The sequence below is a fragment of the Oncorhynchus mykiss genome, chromosome 12 (assembly GCF_057628025.1).
Source record: "Oncorhynchus mykiss isolate SJ-2025 chromosome 12, ASM5762802v1, whole genome shotgun sequence".
Lineage (NCBI taxonomy): Eukaryota > Metazoa > Chordata > Actinopteri > Salmoniformes > Salmonidae > Oncorhynchus > Oncorhynchus mykiss.
The window spans coordinates 46,504,904-46,526,367 of record NC_143033.1 but is presented as its reverse complement, the minus strand read 5'-3'; the positions used below and the strand labels follow the sequence as shown (position 1 = coordinate 46,526,367).

The following is a 21,464-nucleotide window of genomic DNA, read 5'->3' as shown; positions in this document are numbered from 1 at the left end:
GGAGAGATAGACAGACAGTTAGTAGTTAAATTGACAGTTCTATTAAAAAAAATATATTTAAAAAAACACCCTATGGTGTTATTGCTTCCTCCAAGCCATTAAAAAATGTGTTTACTGGTTAATTAGCAATGTCCAGAATGTCCTAGGATTTATGGAGAATGTAGTGGTGCTAGTTGAAACATTATATCATTGGTGCATTCAAAAGCATGGATGGATCTGCCCAACTCTACCTCTACCTCCCATCTCTTCACCCTCCCTCACTCCAGCTGTGATGAGACCCAGTACATGGCGCTGGCCCAGTCGTGTGAGAACACAGCTGTGCTGGGCCTGCAGGGCGAGGAGGGGTGCCAGAAGCTCACCCAGATGAAGGGCTTCTTCCAGCCCTGCCACGGCCTGCTGGACCCCAGGCCCTTCTACCAGTCCTGCTACCTGGATGGTTGCTATAACCACCACAAGGCCCAGGTGTGCGGCTCGCTGGCTGCCTACGCCGAGGCCTGCCGCTCCCTAGGCACGCTCACCACCAAGTGGATTGCCCAGGAGAATTGTTGTAAGGGCACAGGCATGGGGACGGTCATGGGGGCATGGCGCCACTGGGAGGAGAGAATGGGTTTCTGAAGGGGTTACAAGGGGAGGTACAAGGGTGAATATTGATAAAACATGTTAAAGAATATATATATATATATACAGTGCCTTGCGAAAGTATTCGGCCCCCTTGAACTTTGCGACCTTTTGCCACATTTCAGGCTTCAAACATAAATATATAAAACTGTATTTTTTTGTGAAGAATCAACAACAAGTGGGACACAATCATGAAGTGGAACGACATTTATTGGATATTTCAAACTTTTTTAACAAATCAAAAACTGAAAAATTGGGCGTGCAAAATTATTCAGCCCCCTTAAGTTAATACTTTGTAGCGCCATCTTTTGCTGCGATTACAGCTGTAAGTCGCTTGGGGTATGTCTCTATCAGTTTTGCACATCGAGAGACTGAATTTTTTTCCCATTCCTCCTTGCAAAACAGCTCGAGCTCAGTGAGGTTGGATGGAGAGCATTTGTGAACAGCAGTTTTCAGTTCTTTCCACAGATTCTCGATTGGATTCAGGTCTGGACTTTGACTTGGCCATTCTAACACCTGGATATGTTTATTTTTGAACCATTCCATTGTAGATTTTGCTTTATGTTTTGGATCATTGTCTTGTTGGAAGACAAATCTCCGTCCCAGTCTCAGGTCTTTTGCAGACTCCATCAGGTTTTCTTCCAGAATGGTCCTGTATTTGGCTCCATCCATCTTCCCATCAATTTTAACCATCTTCCCTGTCCCTGCTGAAGAAAAGCAGGCCCAAACCATGATGCTGCCACCACCATGTTTGACAGTGGGGATGGTGTGTTCAGGGTGATGAGCTGTGTTGCTTTTACGCCAAACATAACGTTTTGCATTGTTGCCAAAAAGTTCAATTTTGGTTTCATCTGACCAGAGCACCTTCTTCCACATGTTTGGTGTGTCTCCCAGGTGGCTTGTGGCAAACTTTAAACGACACTTTTTATGGATATCTTTAAGAAATGGCTTTCTTCTTGCCACTCTTCCATAAAGGCCAGATTTGTGCAATATACGACTGATTGTTGTCCTATAGACAGAGTCTCCCACCTCAGCTGTAGATCTCTGCAGTTCATCCAGAGTGATCATGGGTCACTTGGCTGCATCTCTGATCAGTCTTCTCCTTGTATGAGCTGAAAGTTTAGAGGGACGGCCAGGTCTTGGTAGATTTGCTGTGGTCTGATACTCCTTCCATTTCAATATTATCGCTTGCACAGTGCTCCTTGGGATGTTTAAAGCTTGGGAAATCTTTTTGTATCCAAATCCGGCTTTAAACTTCTTCACAACAGTATCTCGGACCTGCCTGGTGTGTTCCTTGTTCTTCATGATGCTCTCTGCGCTTTTAACGGACCTCTGAGACTATCACAGTGCAGGTGCATTTATACGGAGACTTGATTACACACAGGTGGATTGTATTTATCATCATTAGTCATTTAGGTCAACATTGGATCATTCAGAGATCCTCACTGAACTTCTGGAGAGAGTTTGCTGCACTGAAAGTAAAGGGGCTGAATAATTTTGCACGCCCAATTTTTCAGTTTTTGATTTGTTAAAAAAGTTTGAAATATCCAATAAATGTCCTTCCACTTCATGATTGTGTCCCACTTGTTGTTGATTCTTCACAAAAAAATACAGTTTTATATCTTTATGTTTGAAGCCTGAAATGTGGCAAAAGGTCGCAAAGTTCAAGGGGGCCGAATACTTTCGCAAGGCACTGTATCCTCCAAACACCGGCTTCTCTGGGATTATCACTTAAGTATACACTACATATATAATATATACAGTATATATTTCCTTTATTATAATTATATATATTTTTGTTTCCTCTTGAACCTGGGCCAAGGGGCTTCAGCCCCGGTAAGCCCCTGTCTAAATCTGGCCCTGCAAATATGTAAGTTCAAAACATGTTAAAAACACTGTTTATGTGTGGGTGTCCCTGACCTTGCCAACAGACAAAGAGCCATGAATGGATCAGTGGTTCACCGATTTGGGCTTTGATTGGCTCGGAAAAGTAAAAGGAGGTGGTGTGTAATGAAACGTGTTTGTTTCTTTGGGACCATCAGGCGAAGTCCTAAAAACGTATTTCGGGACGTCCCTCTGAACAAGCTGGGAACTAGACAAAAACCTCCAGAGGACCTTGACAGAACGTACTGTTTTAAACTATGTCATTTGAACACAGGAATGTTCTTTCAACGTTCCCACAAAACGTGTCTAGAACATTCATATCTTATATTCCGAGAACATCACAACCATGTTCTATGTGTGTTTGGTTGTGACGTTGATGGAATATTCTCCTAACCCTCAGAAAACTAGACACATGAATGTTCTTACAACGTTCCAATGAAAAGTGTCCAAAACATTAATATAGAATATTCTGAGAACATGTTAACCATGTTCTGGGCAAGTTCCGTTTGACATTAAGGGAATGGTCTCTGGGAAACAGTTCTTGCACATCACTGGAAGATTCATATGAAAATATTAGGTAATGACCTAATGAGACTCTAAAGGGAACATTTTTTTGTTAGCTGGGAGGTGTGTGCAATTAAATTATCAGGTAGGACAGAAAACCAGCAGTACTCTGGAACTTGGAACTTGTAAGATTTGAATACCCTTACTTTAAGGCAACATACAGAGTTCCGCAGGGTAGGTCCGTTATTGTTCTTACTACACATAAAACTTTGAGCATGCGTTGGTGTCCGTGGAGGAAATTTCAGGGAAATTTGATTTATGTTTTTCTAAACTGAGCATCAGGCTATTCAAGAATGACAGTCAGTTCAGTTGTGTTCTCATGGTTGAATGTTAATGGTGTGACAGCTAACATTGTTCCTGGATCTGTCTTTAGCAGAATGGATCTACGACCCTTGTGCAGGAGAGATCTGCACCAACAACACGTGTGAGCAGGAGAACGGGGGAGACCTGTGTGGCTGCCCTGAGCTGCCCAACAACGCTGGTGGTGAGTGCGAGGGGGCAGAGTGGGGGAGTCGAGAGAAGGGGGTGAGCGAGGGTGGGGGGGGGGATTGATTGTTGGGCTAGACAAGAATAGAGACAAATGTAGATTTTAAATTTTTTTTAATCTCAGTTATTTATTTATCCTACTCGGTCACATTTTGATCAAATCTCTTACAAGAAATACCTGAGTTGTGTTCACTAGGCATGAAATGGGAGTAAACCGTTTGAACACGACTTAAGCCCAAGTCTAGAAACTGAATACTGGGTAGCTACTGTATTCTTATGATTCTCAAGCCCTGTGTTTTCCCGCCAGGCGAGGATGACATAATCCAGGCGGAGGTGACATGTAAGCACGCCCAGATGGAGGTGTCCATCTCCAAGTGTAAGCTCTTCCAGCTGGGCTTCGAGCGTGAGGACGTGAGGATCAATGACCAGTACTGCCCCGGCATTGAGGGAGAGGACTTCATCTCCTTTCACATCAACAACTCCAAGGGCCATTGCGGCTCCATTGTACAGGTAATTAACCACAGATTGAGGGTCAGTAGATCATTTTTCAATTCTAACCTTTATCATTAGGGGTGTGATAACATATCTGGCCCTGTATCAGTGGTCTCCTTCCACATAAACAACACAAAGGAACAGTGTGGCTCTATCAGACAGGTAGCCACAGATCTACAGTCGGATTAGTCTACCTTTAATCAGAACTGTAATCATTAGCGGGATGAAAAAATATCTGATCCTGGATTAGTGCTTAGAGTGCTACTTCCACCTACAGGTGGCGAATACGTCTTAGGCTTGTGACTCAGGGATAATAGAGCTCCATTTTCTTGGTGAGAATCTGCGTATAGCCAATAGGGTAGATCTGTCCTACTACACTGCAAAAAGTGAAATCTAAGTAAGCCTAAATATCTTATATTGAGTGATAAATCTCTTAAAATGTGTTTTTTTCCTTAGTTTTTTTTCATGCAAAGCTAAATGAGCTAATGTCATTGACAGATAGGTTTGCTTATTTTAACCTAAAAAAGGCTTAATACAGGTAATGTATCTTATTTCAAAATACTTGACCTTAATACTGACGATAAAGGTAAAATATTGTGAAAAACACATTGAAATTAGATAAATTACTTGTATTAAGCCTTTAGTTTAAAATAGGCAAAATGATCTGCTAATGACATTAGATAACTTACTTGGTAAAATATATATATATATATATATATATATATATATATATATATATATTATCACTCAATAGAAGATACTCTACTTGACCAACAATATGTGGACACCTGCTTGCTGAACATCTCATTCCAAAATCATTAATATGGAGTTGGTCCCCCCTTTGCTGCTGTAACAGCCTCCACTCTTCTGGGAAGGCGTTCCACTAGATGTTGGAACATTGCTGCGTGGACTTGCTTCCATTCAGCCATGAGCAATAGTGAGGTCGGCCACTTATGTTGGGCGATTAGGCATGGCTCGCAGCCGGCATTCCAATTCATCCCAAAGGTGTTCGATGGGGTTGAGGTCAGGGCTCTGTGCAGGCCAGTCAAGTTCTTCCACACCGATCTCGATGAACCATTTCTGTTTGGGCCTCGCTTTGTGCACGGGGGCATTGTCATGCTGAAACAGGAAAGCGCCTTCCACAAACTGTTGCCACAAAGTTGGAAGCACAGACTCATCTAGAATGTCATTGTATGCTGTAGCGTTAAGATTTACCTTCACTGGAACTAATGGGCCTAGCCCGAACCATGAAAAACAGCCCCAGACCATTATTCCTCCTCCGCCAAACTTTACACTTGGCACTATGCAAGCAGCGTTCTCCTGGAATCCGCCAAACCCAGATTTGTCTGTCGGGACTGGCAGATGGTGAAGCATGATTCATCACCCCAGAGTCCAATGGCGGTGAGATTTACACCACTCCAGACAACACTTGTCATTGCTCATGGTAATCTTAGGCTTGTGTACGGCGGCTTGGCCATGGAAACCCATTTCATGAAGCTCCCGATGAACAGTTCTTGTGCTGACATTTCTTCCAGAGGTAGTTTGGAACGCGGTAGTGAGTGTTGCAAATGATGACAGGCAATTTTTTATTTTTTTTTACACGCTACTTGCTTCAGCACTCGGCGGTCCCATTCTGTGAGCTTGTGTGGCCTACCACTTCGCGGCTAAGCCGTTGTTGCCCCTAAACGTTTCCACTTCACAATAATAGCACTTACAGTTGACCGGGGCAGCTCTAGCAGGGCAGAAATTTGACAAACTGACTTGTTGGAAAGATGGCATCCTATGACGGTGCCACGTTGAAAATCACTGAGCTCCTCAGTAAGGGCATTCTACAACCAATGTTTGTCTATGGAGATTGCATGGCGGTGTGCTCGATTTTATACACCTGTCAGCAACTGGTGTGGCTGAAATCCACTAATTTGAAGGGGTGCCCACATACTTTTGTATATACAGTGTATTTAGGCTTGCTTAGATTTTACTTTTTGCAGTGAATCCAAATAGCCAGTAGGGCTCCATGTTACTAGTGAAATCTCTTCCCAGATCAATAGTCATACTATACCTACTGTAATGACGGTTATTGTCTGGAATTTCTATCTTCAAAATGTGAACATTTTATTTTCTACCAGTCCAACGGCACACACATCATGTACAAGAACACGGTGTGGATCGAGAGTGTGAACAACACAGGCAACATCATCACCAGGGACAAGACAATCAACGTGGAGTTTACCTGCGCCTACGAGCTAGACATCAAGATATCCTTGGAGACCGTGCTCAAGCCCATGCTCAGGTTAGAGGACCTTCTTTTTCTCAACACTAGGGTTGCAAACTTTCCCAAAATTCCCAGGCTTTCCAGAAATCCCAATTGTAAGATTCCCAGAATCGGAAGGGAATTAGCAGGAAATCTAGAATACTTACTTATTTTGGTTTTATATCTATACATTTATTTGAATGATAGATATACAGTATGTGCCATGTCACATTGGACAAGGAGACAAGAGATTGGACACGACCAATGCTTTCCATTCCCTGACTTCCCTCTCCCTATCTCCTCCCCACCTTCTCTCTCTCTCCCAACTTCCCTCTTGCTTTCTCTTTCTCCCTCTCTCCAGTGTTATCAACCTCACCCTCCCCACCCAGGAAGGCAACTTTATCACTAAGATGGCGCTGTACAAGAACTCCTCGTACCGCCAACCGTACCGCGAGGGTGAGGTGGTGCTGAGCACACGGGACGTCATCTTTGTGGGGGTGTTTGTGGAGGGGGCCGACGAGGACCAGCTCATCCTCATTGTCAATATGTGCTGGGCCACGCCGTCCCGCTACAGCAACGACCACCTCCGCTACGTCCTCATAGAGAGAGGGTAGGCTCAACACCTACGGCCAAAACAGCACCCTATCCATTATTAGGCTCAGAAAATTCTTGCAACTTTCCCTATGTAATGGGTGCGTGCTGGTGGCAGGGAGGTCAGGCGCAGGAGAGTGAACTTGATATAGAGAGCAGTTTAATAAATGCCATATATACAAAAATGTATATAAAAGGGTACAAAACCCATCGCACACCAGAACATGACTTGCACAAAACATACAAACAATCACAGACAAAAGCATGAGGGGAAACAAAGGGTTAAATACACAACATGTAATTGATGGGATTGAAACCAGGTGTGGTGGAAGATGAGACAAAACCAATGGAAAATGAAAAATGGATCAGCGATGGCTAGAAGGTCTGTGATGTCGACCGCTGAACACTGCCCGAACAAGGAGAGGGACCAACTTCGGCAGAAGTTGTGACAGTACCCCCCCCCCCCCCCCCCCCCCTTGACACACGGCTCCAGCAGCACGTCGACACTGACCTCGGGGGCGATCCGGATGGAGACGATGGAACTCTCGCAGCATAGAAGGATCCAACACGTCCTCCACCGGAACCCAGCATCTCTCCTCCAGACCATACCCCTCCCAGTCCACGAGGTACTGAAGGCCCCTCACCTGACGTCTCGAATGTCCAGAGGGGGCGGAGGGACCTTCCGCACCTCAGACTCCTGGAGCGGGCCAGCTACCACCGGCCTGAGGAGAGACACATGGAACGAGGTGTTAATGCGGTAATCGGGGGGACTCCGACTCTGATGCCAAGGAGCCAGAACCGGCTGATACCCCAATACACACTGGAAGGGAGAGAGGAATGCCCAGACCCTCGACGTGAACTGGGGACCCCGATCAGACACTATTAACTCAGGCACCCCGTAGTGCCGGAAGACATGTGTAAACAGAGCCTCCGCAGTTTGTAGGGCTGTAGGGAGACCGGGCAAAGGAAGGAAACGACAGAAAAACGATCCACAATGACCAGGATCGTGGTGTTTCCCTGTGAAGGAGGAAGATTGGTTAGGAAATCTACCGACAGGTGCGTCCACGGCCGTTATGGAACGGGTAAGGGTTGGAACTTACCTCTGGGCAGGTGCCTAGGAGCCTTACACCGAGCAGGAGGAAACATAAACCCTCACATCCTTAGCCATAGTGGGCCACCAGTACTTCCCACTAAGACTAAGCGCACAGTCCGACCGATCCCAGGATGACCAGAGGAGGGTGATGTGTGAGCCCAATAGATCAGCAGGACGTGGACAGCAGACGGAACGTACAGATGCCCAGCTGGACACTAGAGGGGAGCGGGCTTTGCACGTGACGCCCGCTCAATGTCCACGTACAGCTCACACACTACCGGCGCCACCAGGCAAGAGGGGGGGAGTATGGGAGTGGGATCCATGGGCCGCTCCTCTGTGTCATACAGCCGGGACAATACGTCTGCCTTAACGTTCTGGGAGCCTGGTCTGTAAGAAAAAGGGTAAACACAAGACGGGTGAAAAACATGGCCCCCCTTGCCTGGCGAGGGTTCAGTCTCCTCGCCGCCCAGATGTACTCCAGATTGTGGTGGTCAGTCCAGATGAGAAAAGGGTGTCTAGCCCCCTCAAGCCAATGTCTCCATGCCTTCAAGGCCTTGACGACAGCCAACAGCTTCCGGTCCCCCACATCATAGTTTCGCTCCGCCTGGCTGAATTTCTTAGAGAAGAAGGCACAGGGGTGGCGCTTCGGTGGCGTACCCGAGCGCTGAGAGCACAGCTCCTATCCCAGTCTCAGACGCGTCCACCTCCACTATGAACGCTTCGGCAGAAGTCGTGACACCCAAAGTTCCCAGGTTTTCCAGAAATCCTGGCTGTAGGATATTGTAAGACAACAAAGGAAAGGACCACACTAACTTCTCCTTCTCTGTTCCAAAGTTGTCCCAACGTCAAGGACAATACCATCGGCATGGCTGAGAACGGGGTGTCCCTCACCTGTCGCTTCCACGTCACCGTCTTCAAGTTCATCGGGGACTACAGTGAGGTCCACCTCCACTGTGACGTGTCACTGTGTGACCACAAGACCAATGCCTGCAAAGTGGTGAGGAGATCCTGAACACTGCACACTGAACATGGTGGTGACCACTGAACACATCAGGAACCACTTTAATCTGTCCAGGAAACTGTCCCAAAGTGTTAATACAATGGCTAAGCTTACAATGGCTATGTTATTCCACCTTATCACGTCTGTGTGTGTGTGTGTGTATGTGTGTGTGCGCGTGCGTGTGCGTGCGTGTGTGTGTGTGTGTGTGTGTGTGTAGAACTGTCCCCACAACAGGAGAATGTACTCAGACTACAGCGATCACAAGGAGCAGATCCTCACTGTAGGACCCATCAGAAGGCGAGGTACACATCAAATCAAATCAAATCAAATTTTATTTGTCACATACACATGGTTAGCAGATGTTAGTGCGAGTGTAGCGAAATGCTTGTGCTTCTAGTTCCGACAATGCAGTAATAACAAGTAATCTAACTAACAATTCCAAAACTACTGTCTTGTACACAGTGTAAGGGGATAAAGAATATGTACATAAGGATATATGAATGAGTGATGGTACAGAGCAGCATAGGCAAGATACAGTAGATGGTATCGAGTACAGTATGTACAAATGAGATGAGTATGTACACAAAGTGGCATAGTATAGTATAAAGTGGCTAGTGATACATGTATTACATAAGGATACCGTCGATGATATAGAGTACAGTATATACGTATGCATATGAGATGAATAATGTAGGGTAAGTAACATTTATATAAGGTAGCATTGTTTAAAGTGGCTAGTGATATATTTACGTCATTTCCCATCAATTCCCATTATTAAAGTGGCTGGAGTTGAGTCAGTGTCAGTGTTAGTGGTGGCTGTTTAACAGTCTGATGGCCTTGAGATAGAAGCTGTTTTTCAGTCTCTCGGTCCCAGCTTTGATGCACCTGTACTGACCTCGCCTTCTGGATGATAGCGGGGTGAACAGGCAGTGGCTCGGGTGGTTGATGTCCTTGATGATCTTTATGGCCTTCCTGTGACATCGGGTGGTGTAGGTGTCCTGGAGGGCAGGTAGTTTGCCCCCGGTGATGCGTTGTGCAGACCTCACTACCCTCTGGAGAGCCTTACGGTTGAGGGCGGTGCAGTTGCCATACCAGGCGGTGATACAGCCCGCCAGGATGCTCTCGATTGTGCATCTGTAGAAGTTTGTGAGTGCTTTTGGTGACAAGCCGAATTTCTTCAGCCTCCTGAGGTTGAAGAGGCGCTGCTGCGCCTTCTTCACGATGCTGTCTGTGTGAGTGGACCAATTCAGTTTGTCTGTGATGTGTATGCCGAGGAACTTAAAACTTGCTACCCTCTCCACTACTGTTCCATCGATGTGGATAGGGGGGTGTTCCCTCTGCTGTTTCCTGAAGTCCACAATCATCTCCTTAGTTTTGTTGACGTTGAGTGTGAGGTTATTTTCCTGACACCACACTCCGAGGGCCCTCACCTCCTCCCTGTAGGCCGTCTCATCGTTGTTGGTAATCAAGCCTACCACTCTTGAGTGTGTGTGTGTGTGTGTGTGTAGTGTGTGTGTATGTGATACAGACATGTCACCTTAATGTATGAGTGTGTGTGTGTGTGTATTGTCTGTGTCTGATGCCCAACTGCAACATATGCATGCATTATGTTTGTGTAAATACCAGTATGTATGTGATTAATAATTTTGTGTTTATGTGTACATATTAGAGTCGGACTGGTGTGCGGTGGGTAATGGAGGCTGTGAGCAGATCTGCACCAGTAAAGGAATGGGAGCTATGTGTAGCTGTGTGACTGGGATGCTGCAGAGGGACGGAAAGAGCTGTCGAGGTAGACACACATCATCCTCTCACGTCTATAGAGTGCTGATAAATAATATGGGTCATTCTATGAATACTGCCTTTAAGGTAGTGTAATTTTGTTAAAAATACATTTTTCACCTAATTGTACCATTCTGTCATAAAGAGCAACTTTCATAACAAACATGTTTCCCATCTCAATAGGTTCAATGAAGACAAATTCCTTTAACAGTAACTAGGGTTGCAAAATTCCGTTAACTTTCCCAAAATTCCCAGGTTTTACAGAAATCCCGGTTGGAAAATTATCGGAATCAGAAGGGAATAAGCAAGAAAAATGTCATCCTCAAATCAGGATTTCTGCATAATATGGGAATTTGGCAAAGAAAAAAGGTACAATGTATGAGAGATTGGGTCAATTCCATTTCAATAGACTGAATTGAAAATGCATTGATCCCGCGCACTGTACAGTGGGCACATACTCTGTCTTAATTTTGAAGGTACTTACAGTGCCTTCAGAAAGTATGCAGACCCCTTGACTTTTTCCAAATGTTGTTGTTAGAGCCTGAATTAAAAATGTATGAAATTGAGAGTTTGTGTCACACAACACCTCATAATGTCAAAATGAAAAGCTGAAATGTCTTGAGTCAATAAATATTCAACTCCTTGTTATGGCAAGGTTAAATAAGTTCCGGAGTAAAAATGTGCTTAACAAGTCACATAATAAGTTGTATGGACTCGCTCTGTGTGCAATAATAGTATTTAACATGATTTTTGAATGACAACCTCACACATCCCAGTGGAGGCTGCTGAGGGTAGAACGACTCATAACAATGGCTGGAACGGAGCAAATGGAATGGAAACCATGTATTTGATACCATTCCACTCATTCCACTCCAGCTAATACCACAAGCCCGTCCTCCTCAATTAAGGTGACACCAACCATCTGTGACACAAACAATTATCTGTAAGGTCCCTCAGTCGAGCAGTGAATTTCAAACAGATTCAACCTTCTTTCTCATCTGACCTTCTATTCTAACCTTCATAAGACATTCTATTTTTTTATTCCCTCCATGCAGCTGTCAGCTCCAGCGTTGACCTTCGACCCCTTGTTTTCCCTCTGGCTCTTAGCACCGTGGTCTCCGTGCTCCTCACTCACACACACAATTCCCTCTTCTCCTAACCCTGGGCGGACAGTCAGAGAGAGAGGAGGGAGAGAGAGATATAACACGAAAAAAACAGCCAACCAGAGGAGAGCAGACACTTCCTACTCACTGTCACAGAGACTGCCACAGCAACCAATCACAGAGCAGAGAGGCACTTCCCACCCTTTGCACTAAACAAAAACAACAACAACTCACAAGACTGGGGCACTGGATCACAATGGAAAAAGCCCTCCAAAAGAGTCTCTCTATTCACGTATACTTTAGCTAGACAGCAGAAAGTCGGTATATTTCATTTAACAAACAGTTTAGTGAATTAGTGCTAGATACAGTGTTTTTTTATGAGAGGTGAGGGGATAGTTTGCTCTACATTTATCTTTGATAGCAAAGCTTGGTTGCTAAAATGTTTTTAAAATCATTGTATCATTATTTATATGTGAATCAGAGGCTGTGTATGTGAATCGATTACCTGTTCCCTTCTCAGCCCCTAATCCCCTAATCTGAAACTACAGTATGAGTCTCAGTAACATACAAAGTAATGCTCTGGTGCAGTGGTTCCCAAACTTTTTACAGTCCCGTACCCCTTCAAACATTCAACCTCCAGCTGCATACCCCTTCTAGCGCCAAGGCCAGCACACTCTCAAATGTTGTTTTTTTGCCATCATTGTAAGCCTGCCACACCCACACTATACGATGCATTTATTAAACATAATAATGAGCGTGAGTTTTTGTCACAACCCAGCTTGTGGGAAGTGACAAAGAGCTCTTAAGGGACCATGGCACAAATAATAAAATAACAAAAATCAATAATTTTGCTCTTTATTTAGCCATCTTACATAAATGATAAAACTTTATTTGTTCATTGAAAATTGTGAATAACTCGCCACAGGTTAATGAGAAGGGTGTGCTTGAAAGGATGCACATAACTCTGCAATGTTGGGTTGTATTGGAGAGAGACTCAGTCTTAAATAATTTTCCACACAGTCTGTGCCTGTATTTAGTTTTCATGCTAGTGAGGGTCGAGAATCCACTCTCACATAGGTACGTGGTTGCAAAGGGCATCAGTGTTTAAACAGCGCGATTTGCCAAGGCAGGATACTCTGAGCACAGACCAATCCAGAAATCTGGAAGTGGCTTCTGATTAAATGAAATCTTCACAGAACCGCTTGTTGCAATTTCGACGAGGCTCACTTGTTCAGATATTGGTAGGTGGACTGGAGGCAGGGCATGAAAGGGATAACGAATCCAGTTGTTTGTGTCATCCGTTTCGGGAAAGTACCTGCCTAATTGTGTACCCAACTCACTCAGGTGCTTCGCTATATCACATTTGACATTGTCCGTAAGCTTGAGTTCATTTGCACACGAAGAATTATACAATGATGAAAAGACCTGTGTTATGTCCCTGTTAATGCGAGAGAAGAGAAGAGCTCCAACTTCTTAATCATAGCTTCAATTTTGTCCCACACATTGAATATAGTTGTGGAGAGTCCCTGTAATCCTAGATTCAGATCATTCAGGCGAGAAAAAACATCACCCAGATAGACCAGTCGTGTAAGAAACTCGTCTTCATGCAAGCTGTCAGTGTCACTAGGGTGGGCATTCTATGTTAATTGTCTATGTTTTGTATTTCTTTGTTTTTTGTCCGTGTGGTTCTCAATCAGAGGCAGCTGTCTATCATTGTCTCTGATTGAGAACCATACTTAGGTAGCTTTTTCCCACATGGGTTTTGTGGGTAGTTGTTTTCTGTTTTGCACCTCACAGGACTGTTTCGGTTTTCGTTCATTCTTTTTGTTATTTCAGTGTTCAGTTCTAATAAAAGCATGAACACGTACCACGCTGCACCTTGGCCATCCACTTCTTCCACCAACAGGCGTTACAGTCAGACAAGTGAAAAAAAAACATGTAATAAGGGAATTTATGTTTAAATTAATGACTAATGATTCCACCCTGAAATCATATAATTGTATGAAATGTGTTAGTAGTGATAATTCCATAATATGTGTGACTATACCATTGTGTTGCTGTGTAGTGGTGTGAGAGCTGAGAGAACAAAGGACAACAGGAAAGAGGCTCCTTCCAAGGTCCCTCTTATCTGTGTGTGTATGTGTGCGTGTATATGGGGGGGTTATAGACTGCTCACATTTTGGTGGACTTTAGAACGTTCTCTGAATAAACCTTATGAACCATTTGCAGAAGCTGAATCTTTGCCTAATTATTATTAAACCCAGGGTCTTACAAACCTCTGGGATTGGTCAAAGCTTAAATAATTGTTTAGTTATCATCATTGGGATTGAAAATTCTCGTGACAACATGTCAATACTTTGCCACATGATAACCAGCGCACTTCTGTATGTTGTAAAAGCGTTAAATGGTTGCTGCCCATATCATTGCATAGTGCAGAAAATACATGAGAATTCAGGGGCCTTACTTTAACAAAGTTAACCATTTTCACTGTAGTGTCCGAAATGTCTTTCAAACTGTCAGGCATTCCCTTGGCACCAAGAGCATCTCTGTGGATGCTGTAGTGTACCCAAGTGGCGTCGGGAGCAACTGCTTGCACCCGCGTTACCACTCCACTATGTTTACCTGTCATGGCTTTTGCGCCATCAGTACAGATACAAACACATCTTGACCACCAAAGTCCATTTGATGTCACAAAGCTGTCCATATCCTCTCCTGTTGTCCTGGTTTCCAGTGGTTTGCGGAAGAGGATGTCTTCTTTAATTGACCCCCCATAAATGTAATGGCAATATACCAGATGTGCCTACCTATGCTGTTCTCAGCACGTGAACAGGTAATGTTTTTGTACAATGAATGACACAGAAGGAAGCTCACCCAACTCCATATAGCTAGCAATAACAATTTTCTTTTAGAAAATATCGGAGGATTTCATAACATTTTCATTATGTACAAATGTACAGATTGTTAATACAGGCTTTTTAATGTGATATTGTATGAATTTCAAATGGCCTTTAAATATTGAATTTGGATAATTAAGTAACCCAAAAAAGGCAGCAAGACAAGAAAGGCAACCATCCCATTTTAGAGAAGCAATACCATTTCCAGAATAAACTGAATGGTTCTCATAATTACCATTGTGTCTCTGTTATGTCAATGTTTCTTAAAAAGTTGCACCTACATGCATTAATGCTTCAATGATTTTATAAAACCATAAACTCAGGGCCTCTGGGCCTCCTGAGTGGTTAAAAGTCACTGTAACGCGGTGCTAGAGGCGTCACTACAGACCCGGGTTCGATCCCGGGCTGTATCACAACCGGCCATGATCGGGAGTCCGATAGGGTGGCGCACAATTGGCCAAGCGTCGTCCGGGTTAGGGTAGGGTTTGGCTGGGGGGGCTTTACTTGGCTCATCGCACTCTAGCAATTCCTTGTGGCGGGCCGGGCACCTGCAGGCTGACCTTGGTCTTCAGTTGAATGGTGGTTTAGCGGGTCATGTTTCGGAGAACACATGACTTGACCTTCGCCTACCGAGCCTGTTGGGGAGTTGCAGCAATGAGACAAGATCGAAATTGGGGAGAAAAAGGGGTTAAAACACAGTTGGAAAAAAACATTTGAACAAATATACAGAAACTCAACTAATTATATGGTAAACATTTGTGAAAGTGCTACAAATGCTAATATGCTTACCGGTAATTTGACTTTGTACAGGTGAATGATAAATAGGCACGAAATTCTACAGGTGAGCGTGTGCAGGACATGGGTATCTCGTTGCCCAAACTACCGTGTGATGGGCGGGTCTAAAAGACATTTAACAATTTTTTTTTTTACTGGAGATCAGAAGTGTCTGGTGAGAGAGAAAGGTAGGTTGATGTTGCCAGGATCAGAGTAGTACAGAAGGTGTATAATGCTGAGGCAGTGAAGACCCCAAATGATTACTACTATATATTTTTTTAGGAACTCAGTTGGGGTCTCAACTTACTGTTGGTAGTTAAAATAGAATAATACACAAGGTGCAAGTTCAAAATTTGGTTGTGCTTCAGCAGTTTTTCTCTTGTGTTGTCAGTCACTGACAGTCCCTAAATTAGTCATGTCAGCTAGCAATATTTAGACTTGTAAGTTAGTCTAGCCAGTTATCTAAGCTTGTAGTAATTGTGGCCGAATACGGACCGGGCAACCTGACCTCCAGGCGGCCCCCAGTGAATTTGTTAGTCATTCTTACTCAGATGTAATTAACATGGCATAGTCATGGCAAAATGTGTAGAATTGAAGGAAATTAATTTTAAAACTGAAAAATTGAAAATTGGGTAGAATGGCAGGGAATGTAACTTTACAACTGCAAACATTTATTTCTGCCCCATGGCAAAATGAATAGAATTGCAGAACATTTGTTATAACATTGCAAAATGTTCTGCCTTCCTCATGGCAAAATGTGTAGAACTGCAGGAAACTTGCTTTAGAACAGCAAAAATGTATCTCTGCCCCATGGCAAAATGAGTAGAATTGCATGGATTTGTTTTATAACATTTCCAAATGTTCTATCTGCCCATGGCAGAATCGCAACAAAATCTATGATCTATGAGATCATGCTGAAATAACATGCATTTTAGTAAGGTTGGCTTCTTAGCGTTTATAGCCATGGTTATCAACTGTACCGCAGAAATGGAACGTAAGTCATAGAAAATAGATGTTGTGGTGGCAGTTACAGAGAAGTACTGCAGTGTGCTTACAAGGTGTGTCGAACGATAGCTGCCAGCCTTGTGTAGGATCAGATAGGACCAAGTAGTGGAATAGTGGTGAGGTTTTAATGGCTGTAGCGTTCGTTGGTAGGCAATTCTTCTTCCCTTTTTCCTGTCCTTTTCCCCTTCCCTTTTGTGCCACAAAGCGCAATGAATTCACACTCCAGATCCCGGTTTCCCAAAAGCATCTTAAGGCTAAGTTCATCTTTAGAACCTTTGTAGGAGCATCGTTAAATCTCCGAGCTGTTTCCCAAAATCACCATTATTAATGTTGTACTTGAAAACGCTAGTAAACCTAATCTAATGCCTGCCCCTAGGGATGGGCAAAAATTTGAAAACACTATTACAAAATACAAGCACAAAATACCATAAAGATCAATGTATTGACTTAAAATACACGCCTTTTGTATTTTAAAATATAAAAATACATTTGCATGTAGCCAGCCCGAACATCAACAACATTCTCAGTAAAGGTTAAGTCTGCTAAATGACCAAAATACAAATGTGTATATGTGAAAATGAACATACCAAAAATAAACGGCAAAGCACAAAGGGTTATTGGCCTTGTTTCGGGGCAGAGCTCATCAGAGTAATATTCAGCATGCTTTGCAATTGTTCATTTTTACACTGAACAAAAATATAAACGTAAAATCTTGGCCCCATGTTTTATGAGCTGAAATAAAATATCTCAGAAATCTTCCATAGGCACCAAAAGCTTATTTCTCTCAAACTGTTTGCAAAAATGTGTTTATATCCCTTTTAGCAATTCTCCTTTGCCAAGATAATCCATCCACTTTCCAGGTGTGGCATATCAAGAAGCTGATTAAACAGCATGATCATTACACAGGTGCACCTTGTGCTGGGGGGACAATAAAAGGCCACTCTAAAATGTGCAGTTTTGTCACACAACACAATGCCACAGATGTCTTAAGTTTTGAGGGAGCGTGCAATTGGCATGCTGAATGCAGGGATGTCCACCAGAGTTTGCCAGATAATTCAATGTTAATTTCTCTACCATAAGCCAAATCGTTTTAGAGAATTTGGCAGTACGTTCAACCGGCCTCGCAACCACAGACCATGTGTATGGCGTTGTGCTGACAGAGCGCCCCATGGTGGCGTTTGGGTTATGATATGGGCAAGCATAAGCTATGGACATTTAAAGATGGCAATTTGAATGCACAGAGAGACTGTGCTATTCATGTTTCAGCATGACAATGCATGGCCCCATGTCACAAGAATATGTACACAATTCCTGGAAGTGGAAAATGTCAGTTCTTCCATGGCCTGTATACTCACCAGACATGTCACCCATTGAGCATATTTGGTATGCTCTGGCTCAACAAACAAAAAATGGTATAGAAAAGTATTTAGTATTTTGAAAATTCATATTACAGTATTTTGAAAATGCAAAATACAAGATGAAGTGTAGTTCAAACCAGTGTCAAACTACAAAATATCCAGAAGTAATTAAAATACGTATTTCAAATACAAGTATCAGAAATATTGCCCATCTCTGGTTGCCTCAAACCACTGGTAGAACAGCTAACTGGGTCGTTAGATGCTTTTTTTTGCCCTCCCATGTCATTTATACACAGAAGATCTCCAATAAACAAAGAATCACATGGTTTATGCGCCTCTCTGTTAACACAGATAACTTCAGAACAAAGTTGACTACAAGCACAATTGAACCAAACAAGAGACATATAAAAAATGCTTCAAATTAAAACCCGAGATGACTGGAATAAATAATAAATACAGTAGGCAATAGGCCTTTTTCAATCATATTGAAATACATTTAATGTTCAACCAACTGAGTATTTTACTACTTGTATAGGTTACTGTCTGTAATTTGTCTCAATATATTTCATGTGTAGCCTAAAAAGTGGGCAATGATGTGCCAAATCTTGATTTAGTGCATTATTATAGTAGGTGTAAGCATTATAATATTTGCAGCCATAGGTGATATCTTTCTAGCAGCTGATCCTTCGTCATTTTTGTGGAATAATTCTAATGCTAAACTAAGATTTGAATGGAGAAAGCTGATACGAGAGCAGCGGTGTTTTTGGAAAATAGGGTGCATGCCACAGGGCAGCTGTAACAGCAGTGTCGCCAGCGATAAGGATAGCAGACTGCACAAAAAATAACGAATATTGGTAGCCATCTAGATGTTACCGTGATACAGTCTACTCAATAGGGAGAACATGAATGGCAACAACACCGGGACACAGTGTCCTCCTTAGTTGTCACAACCCTGTGCCAAAACACTCGTAAACCCAAATTCAGGAATCCTAAATTCCGGGTACAGAAAAGTATGCAGAAACACAGGGCTAGATAAAAGGAGTAGATTAATAGGGCCACACCAATACCATAGGTGGCACTCTAAGCACCTTTTAAGTTGGTTGCGATCGGCCAATACAAATTTGAAGAAGAAGAAGAAGAAATAGACCTCACCTACCTGTTACATGCATTCATGCTCCGTACACTGCGCGCAAGGACATTGCAACTTTATCCCTATCTTGATTGAAAGTGGAACATAGAATAAATAATGTGCAGATATAGTTAAGGGCAAAATAAATGTTGGTTTGACATCGACACAGAAGATGCATGTTTTGGACACTCCATAAAAGTGCCTTCGAAGGTGAGAGATAACATACTTCTTCTATATAGCCTACTGTACAGTAATAGCTCATTGCGATGATGTAACGTTAACTGGCTTAGTGTAAATCGAACGTTGGTTACCGACTGGATTTAAATCTGTTTCCATGTAAAAGGACATTGGTGGACAAGACAACTACTGTTGCTATGGTACTTTTTACCCCCTCCAATCGAGGCTTTCTTTCTTGTCTTTCAGATTGTTTATAGCAACGACATGACTACAGCAACAGGTGTTTGTTTGAGTTTATTTGATTAATGCATTAGTAACATGCACATTGGCAGCCAGTGGATTTCCTTGTCAGCCTTGTAACGTTATTTATGGAGCCTATCAAATGAGCACATTTGTGCCTACCGACATAACAAGCTTCTCATGACATCGCATTGGTTGTCTTGAATATCATAACCAGAGGGGTGACACTGGGACTTTCATATAGTGTGTGTGTGTGTGTGTGTGTGTGTGTGTGTGTGTGTGTGTGTGTGTGTGTGTGTGTGATGCATGCATCTGTAATGTATCAGTGTGTGTGTGTGTGCACGTGATCTGTGTTTTTGTGTCATGTTTTCCATTCTCATTTAGGGGGGGCCTATGTGTGTCAGTGAGATTCGGCCTCGTCTGTGTGTGTTTTGTGTGTAGCACGTAAAGTGTGTATCTTCCACCTGTATCCAATACACATCTGTTCAAAACAGCAGATCTGATTTTAGATGGAAGCTGACAGCTCTATTGGCTGTATCTTAAGGGGGGGTCCAACTCCTTTACCTCAGACCAGTACTTGATGCTCTTCCTTCCTTGCTCTCTTCCAGTCTTGGTATCCATCCCTGCTGTATCATTCCCTGTGGCTGACCTCTCTGCTCCAGCATGTCTCGAGTGTCCTCCACCCCCAGGTACAGCCCCAGCTCCAACCCCCTGGGCTACTACAGCACTTATGAGCCCACCATGAGCTACCCCCGTAGAGGATCAGAGCTTCTTCACCTCCCGTTCCCATCTTCCATGTATGCCATCTCCACCTCCAGGAACCTGGGCCTCATCAGCCCCAGCCACAACCACAGAGGGCCAGAGAGGGGGAGAGCCCAGCTACCCCTCCCCAGGATCGAGGTCCCCCAGGCAAGTCGGCGCAGTGAAAGCTTCAGCCGAGCCCTGGGGGCCACCAACAAATGGCGGCCGGTTGGGGAGCGTATTAACACCAATGGGGGTAGTAGGGGTCTCTCGCCGACTCGTCCGGCGTACCTTATGGTGTCCACCTCGCCCTTGTCCCGACGGCATCGCTTGGTCAGCCAGTCGACCCTCACCCAGGACCTGGCCTCCATGGGGCTGTCTGACCAGCAGCCCTGCCCTGCCATCAGAGGACTGAGTCCAGCCAGAGCTGACTACTATAGCTTTCCCAACTGGGTCTCTGAGGTGAGTTAGTGGGACGGAAGTACTGTACATACTCTATGCATAGTTCTATACATAGTTCTATGCATAGTTGAATGGTGGGTGAAGGAGAGTGAGTGAGACATACTGATACCATTATTCGTAAAAATAAAATGTTATGTACTGTTATGAGGCTGAGCTGATCTGTAGTTGATTCATAGGTAGACTCAGCAATATGACGTACAGTTGAAGTCGGAAGTTTACATACACCTTAGCCAAATACATTTAAACTCAGTTTTTCACAATTACTGACATTTAATCCTAAAAATTCCCTGTCTTAGGTCAGTTAGGATCACCACTTTATTTTAAGAATGTGAAAGGTCAGAATAATAGTAGAGAGATGGATTTATTTCAGATTTTATTGCTTTCATCACATTCCCAGTGGGTCAGAAGTTTACATACACTCAATTAGTATTTGGTAGCATTGCCTTTAAATTGTTTAACTTGGGTCAAATGTTTTTGGTAGCCTTCCACAAGCTTCCAGCAATAAGTTGTGTGAATTTTGGCCCATTCCTCCTGACAGAGCTGGTGTAATTGAGTCAGGTTTGTAGGCCTCCTTGCTCGCACACACTTTTTCAGTTCTGCCCACAAATTTTCTATGGGATTGAGGTCAGGACTTTGTGATGGCCACTCCAATACCTTGACTTTGTTGTCCTTAAGCTATTTTGCCACAACTTTGGAAGTATGCTTGGGGTCATTGTCCATTTGGAAGACCCATTTGCGACCAAGCTTTAACTTGAGATATTGCTTCAATATATCCACATAATTTTTCTCCCTCATGATACCATCTATTTTGTGAAGTGCACCA

At 43.6% G+C, this 21,464-nt stretch overlaps 2 protein-coding genes across 3 annotated transcripts in view; both read left to right on the top strand.

Annotated features, from left to right (window-relative positions):
- The window catches only part of LOC110538902 (alpha-tectorin), a 43,965-nt gene extending 30,238 nt beyond the window's left edge, over nucleotides 1–13,727 (top strand). The window contains exons 16-24 of the mRNA XM_090192586.1: nucleotides 267–547; nucleotides 3,440–3,550; nucleotides 3,860–4,062; nucleotides 6,171–6,334; nucleotides 6,657–6,905; nucleotides 8,814–8,976; nucleotides 9,197–9,281; nucleotides 10,649–10,768; nucleotides 11,814–13,727. Of these exons, the coding sequence (XP_090048712.1) occupies nucleotides 267–547; nucleotides 3,440–3,550; nucleotides 3,860–4,062; nucleotides 6,171–6,334; nucleotides 6,657–6,905; nucleotides 8,814–8,976; nucleotides 9,197–9,281; nucleotides 10,649–10,768; nucleotides 11,814–11,917 (1,480 nt within the window). The 3' untranslated portion in view covers nucleotides 11,918–13,727. The remainder of the gene's footprint in view (nucleotides 1–266; nucleotides 548–3,439; nucleotides 3,551–3,859; nucleotides 4,063–6,170; nucleotides 6,335–6,656; nucleotides 6,906–8,813; nucleotides 8,977–9,196; nucleotides 9,282–10,648; nucleotides 10,769–11,813) is intronic.
- A 5,277-nt stretch (nucleotides 13,728–19,004) lies between these two features.
- Nucleotides 19,005–21,464, top strand: part of LOC110537682 (ubiquitin carboxyl-terminal hydrolase 2) — a 48,937-nt gene continuing 46,477 nt past the window's right edge. The window contains exons 1-3 of one of the 2 annotated variants that reach the window (XM_021623909.3): nucleotides 19,030–19,231; nucleotides 19,445–19,478; nucleotides 20,047–20,641. In XM_021623909.3, coding sequence (XP_021479584.2) covers nucleotides 20,102–20,641 — 540 coding nt within the window. In that variant the 5' untranslated portion in view covers nucleotides 19,030–19,231; nucleotides 19,445–19,478; nucleotides 20,047–20,101. Of the gene's footprint in view, nucleotides 19,232–19,444; nucleotides 19,479–20,046; nucleotides 20,642–21,464 lie in introns of both variants that reach the window. The other variant, XM_021623908.3, reaches the window with a different exon arrangement.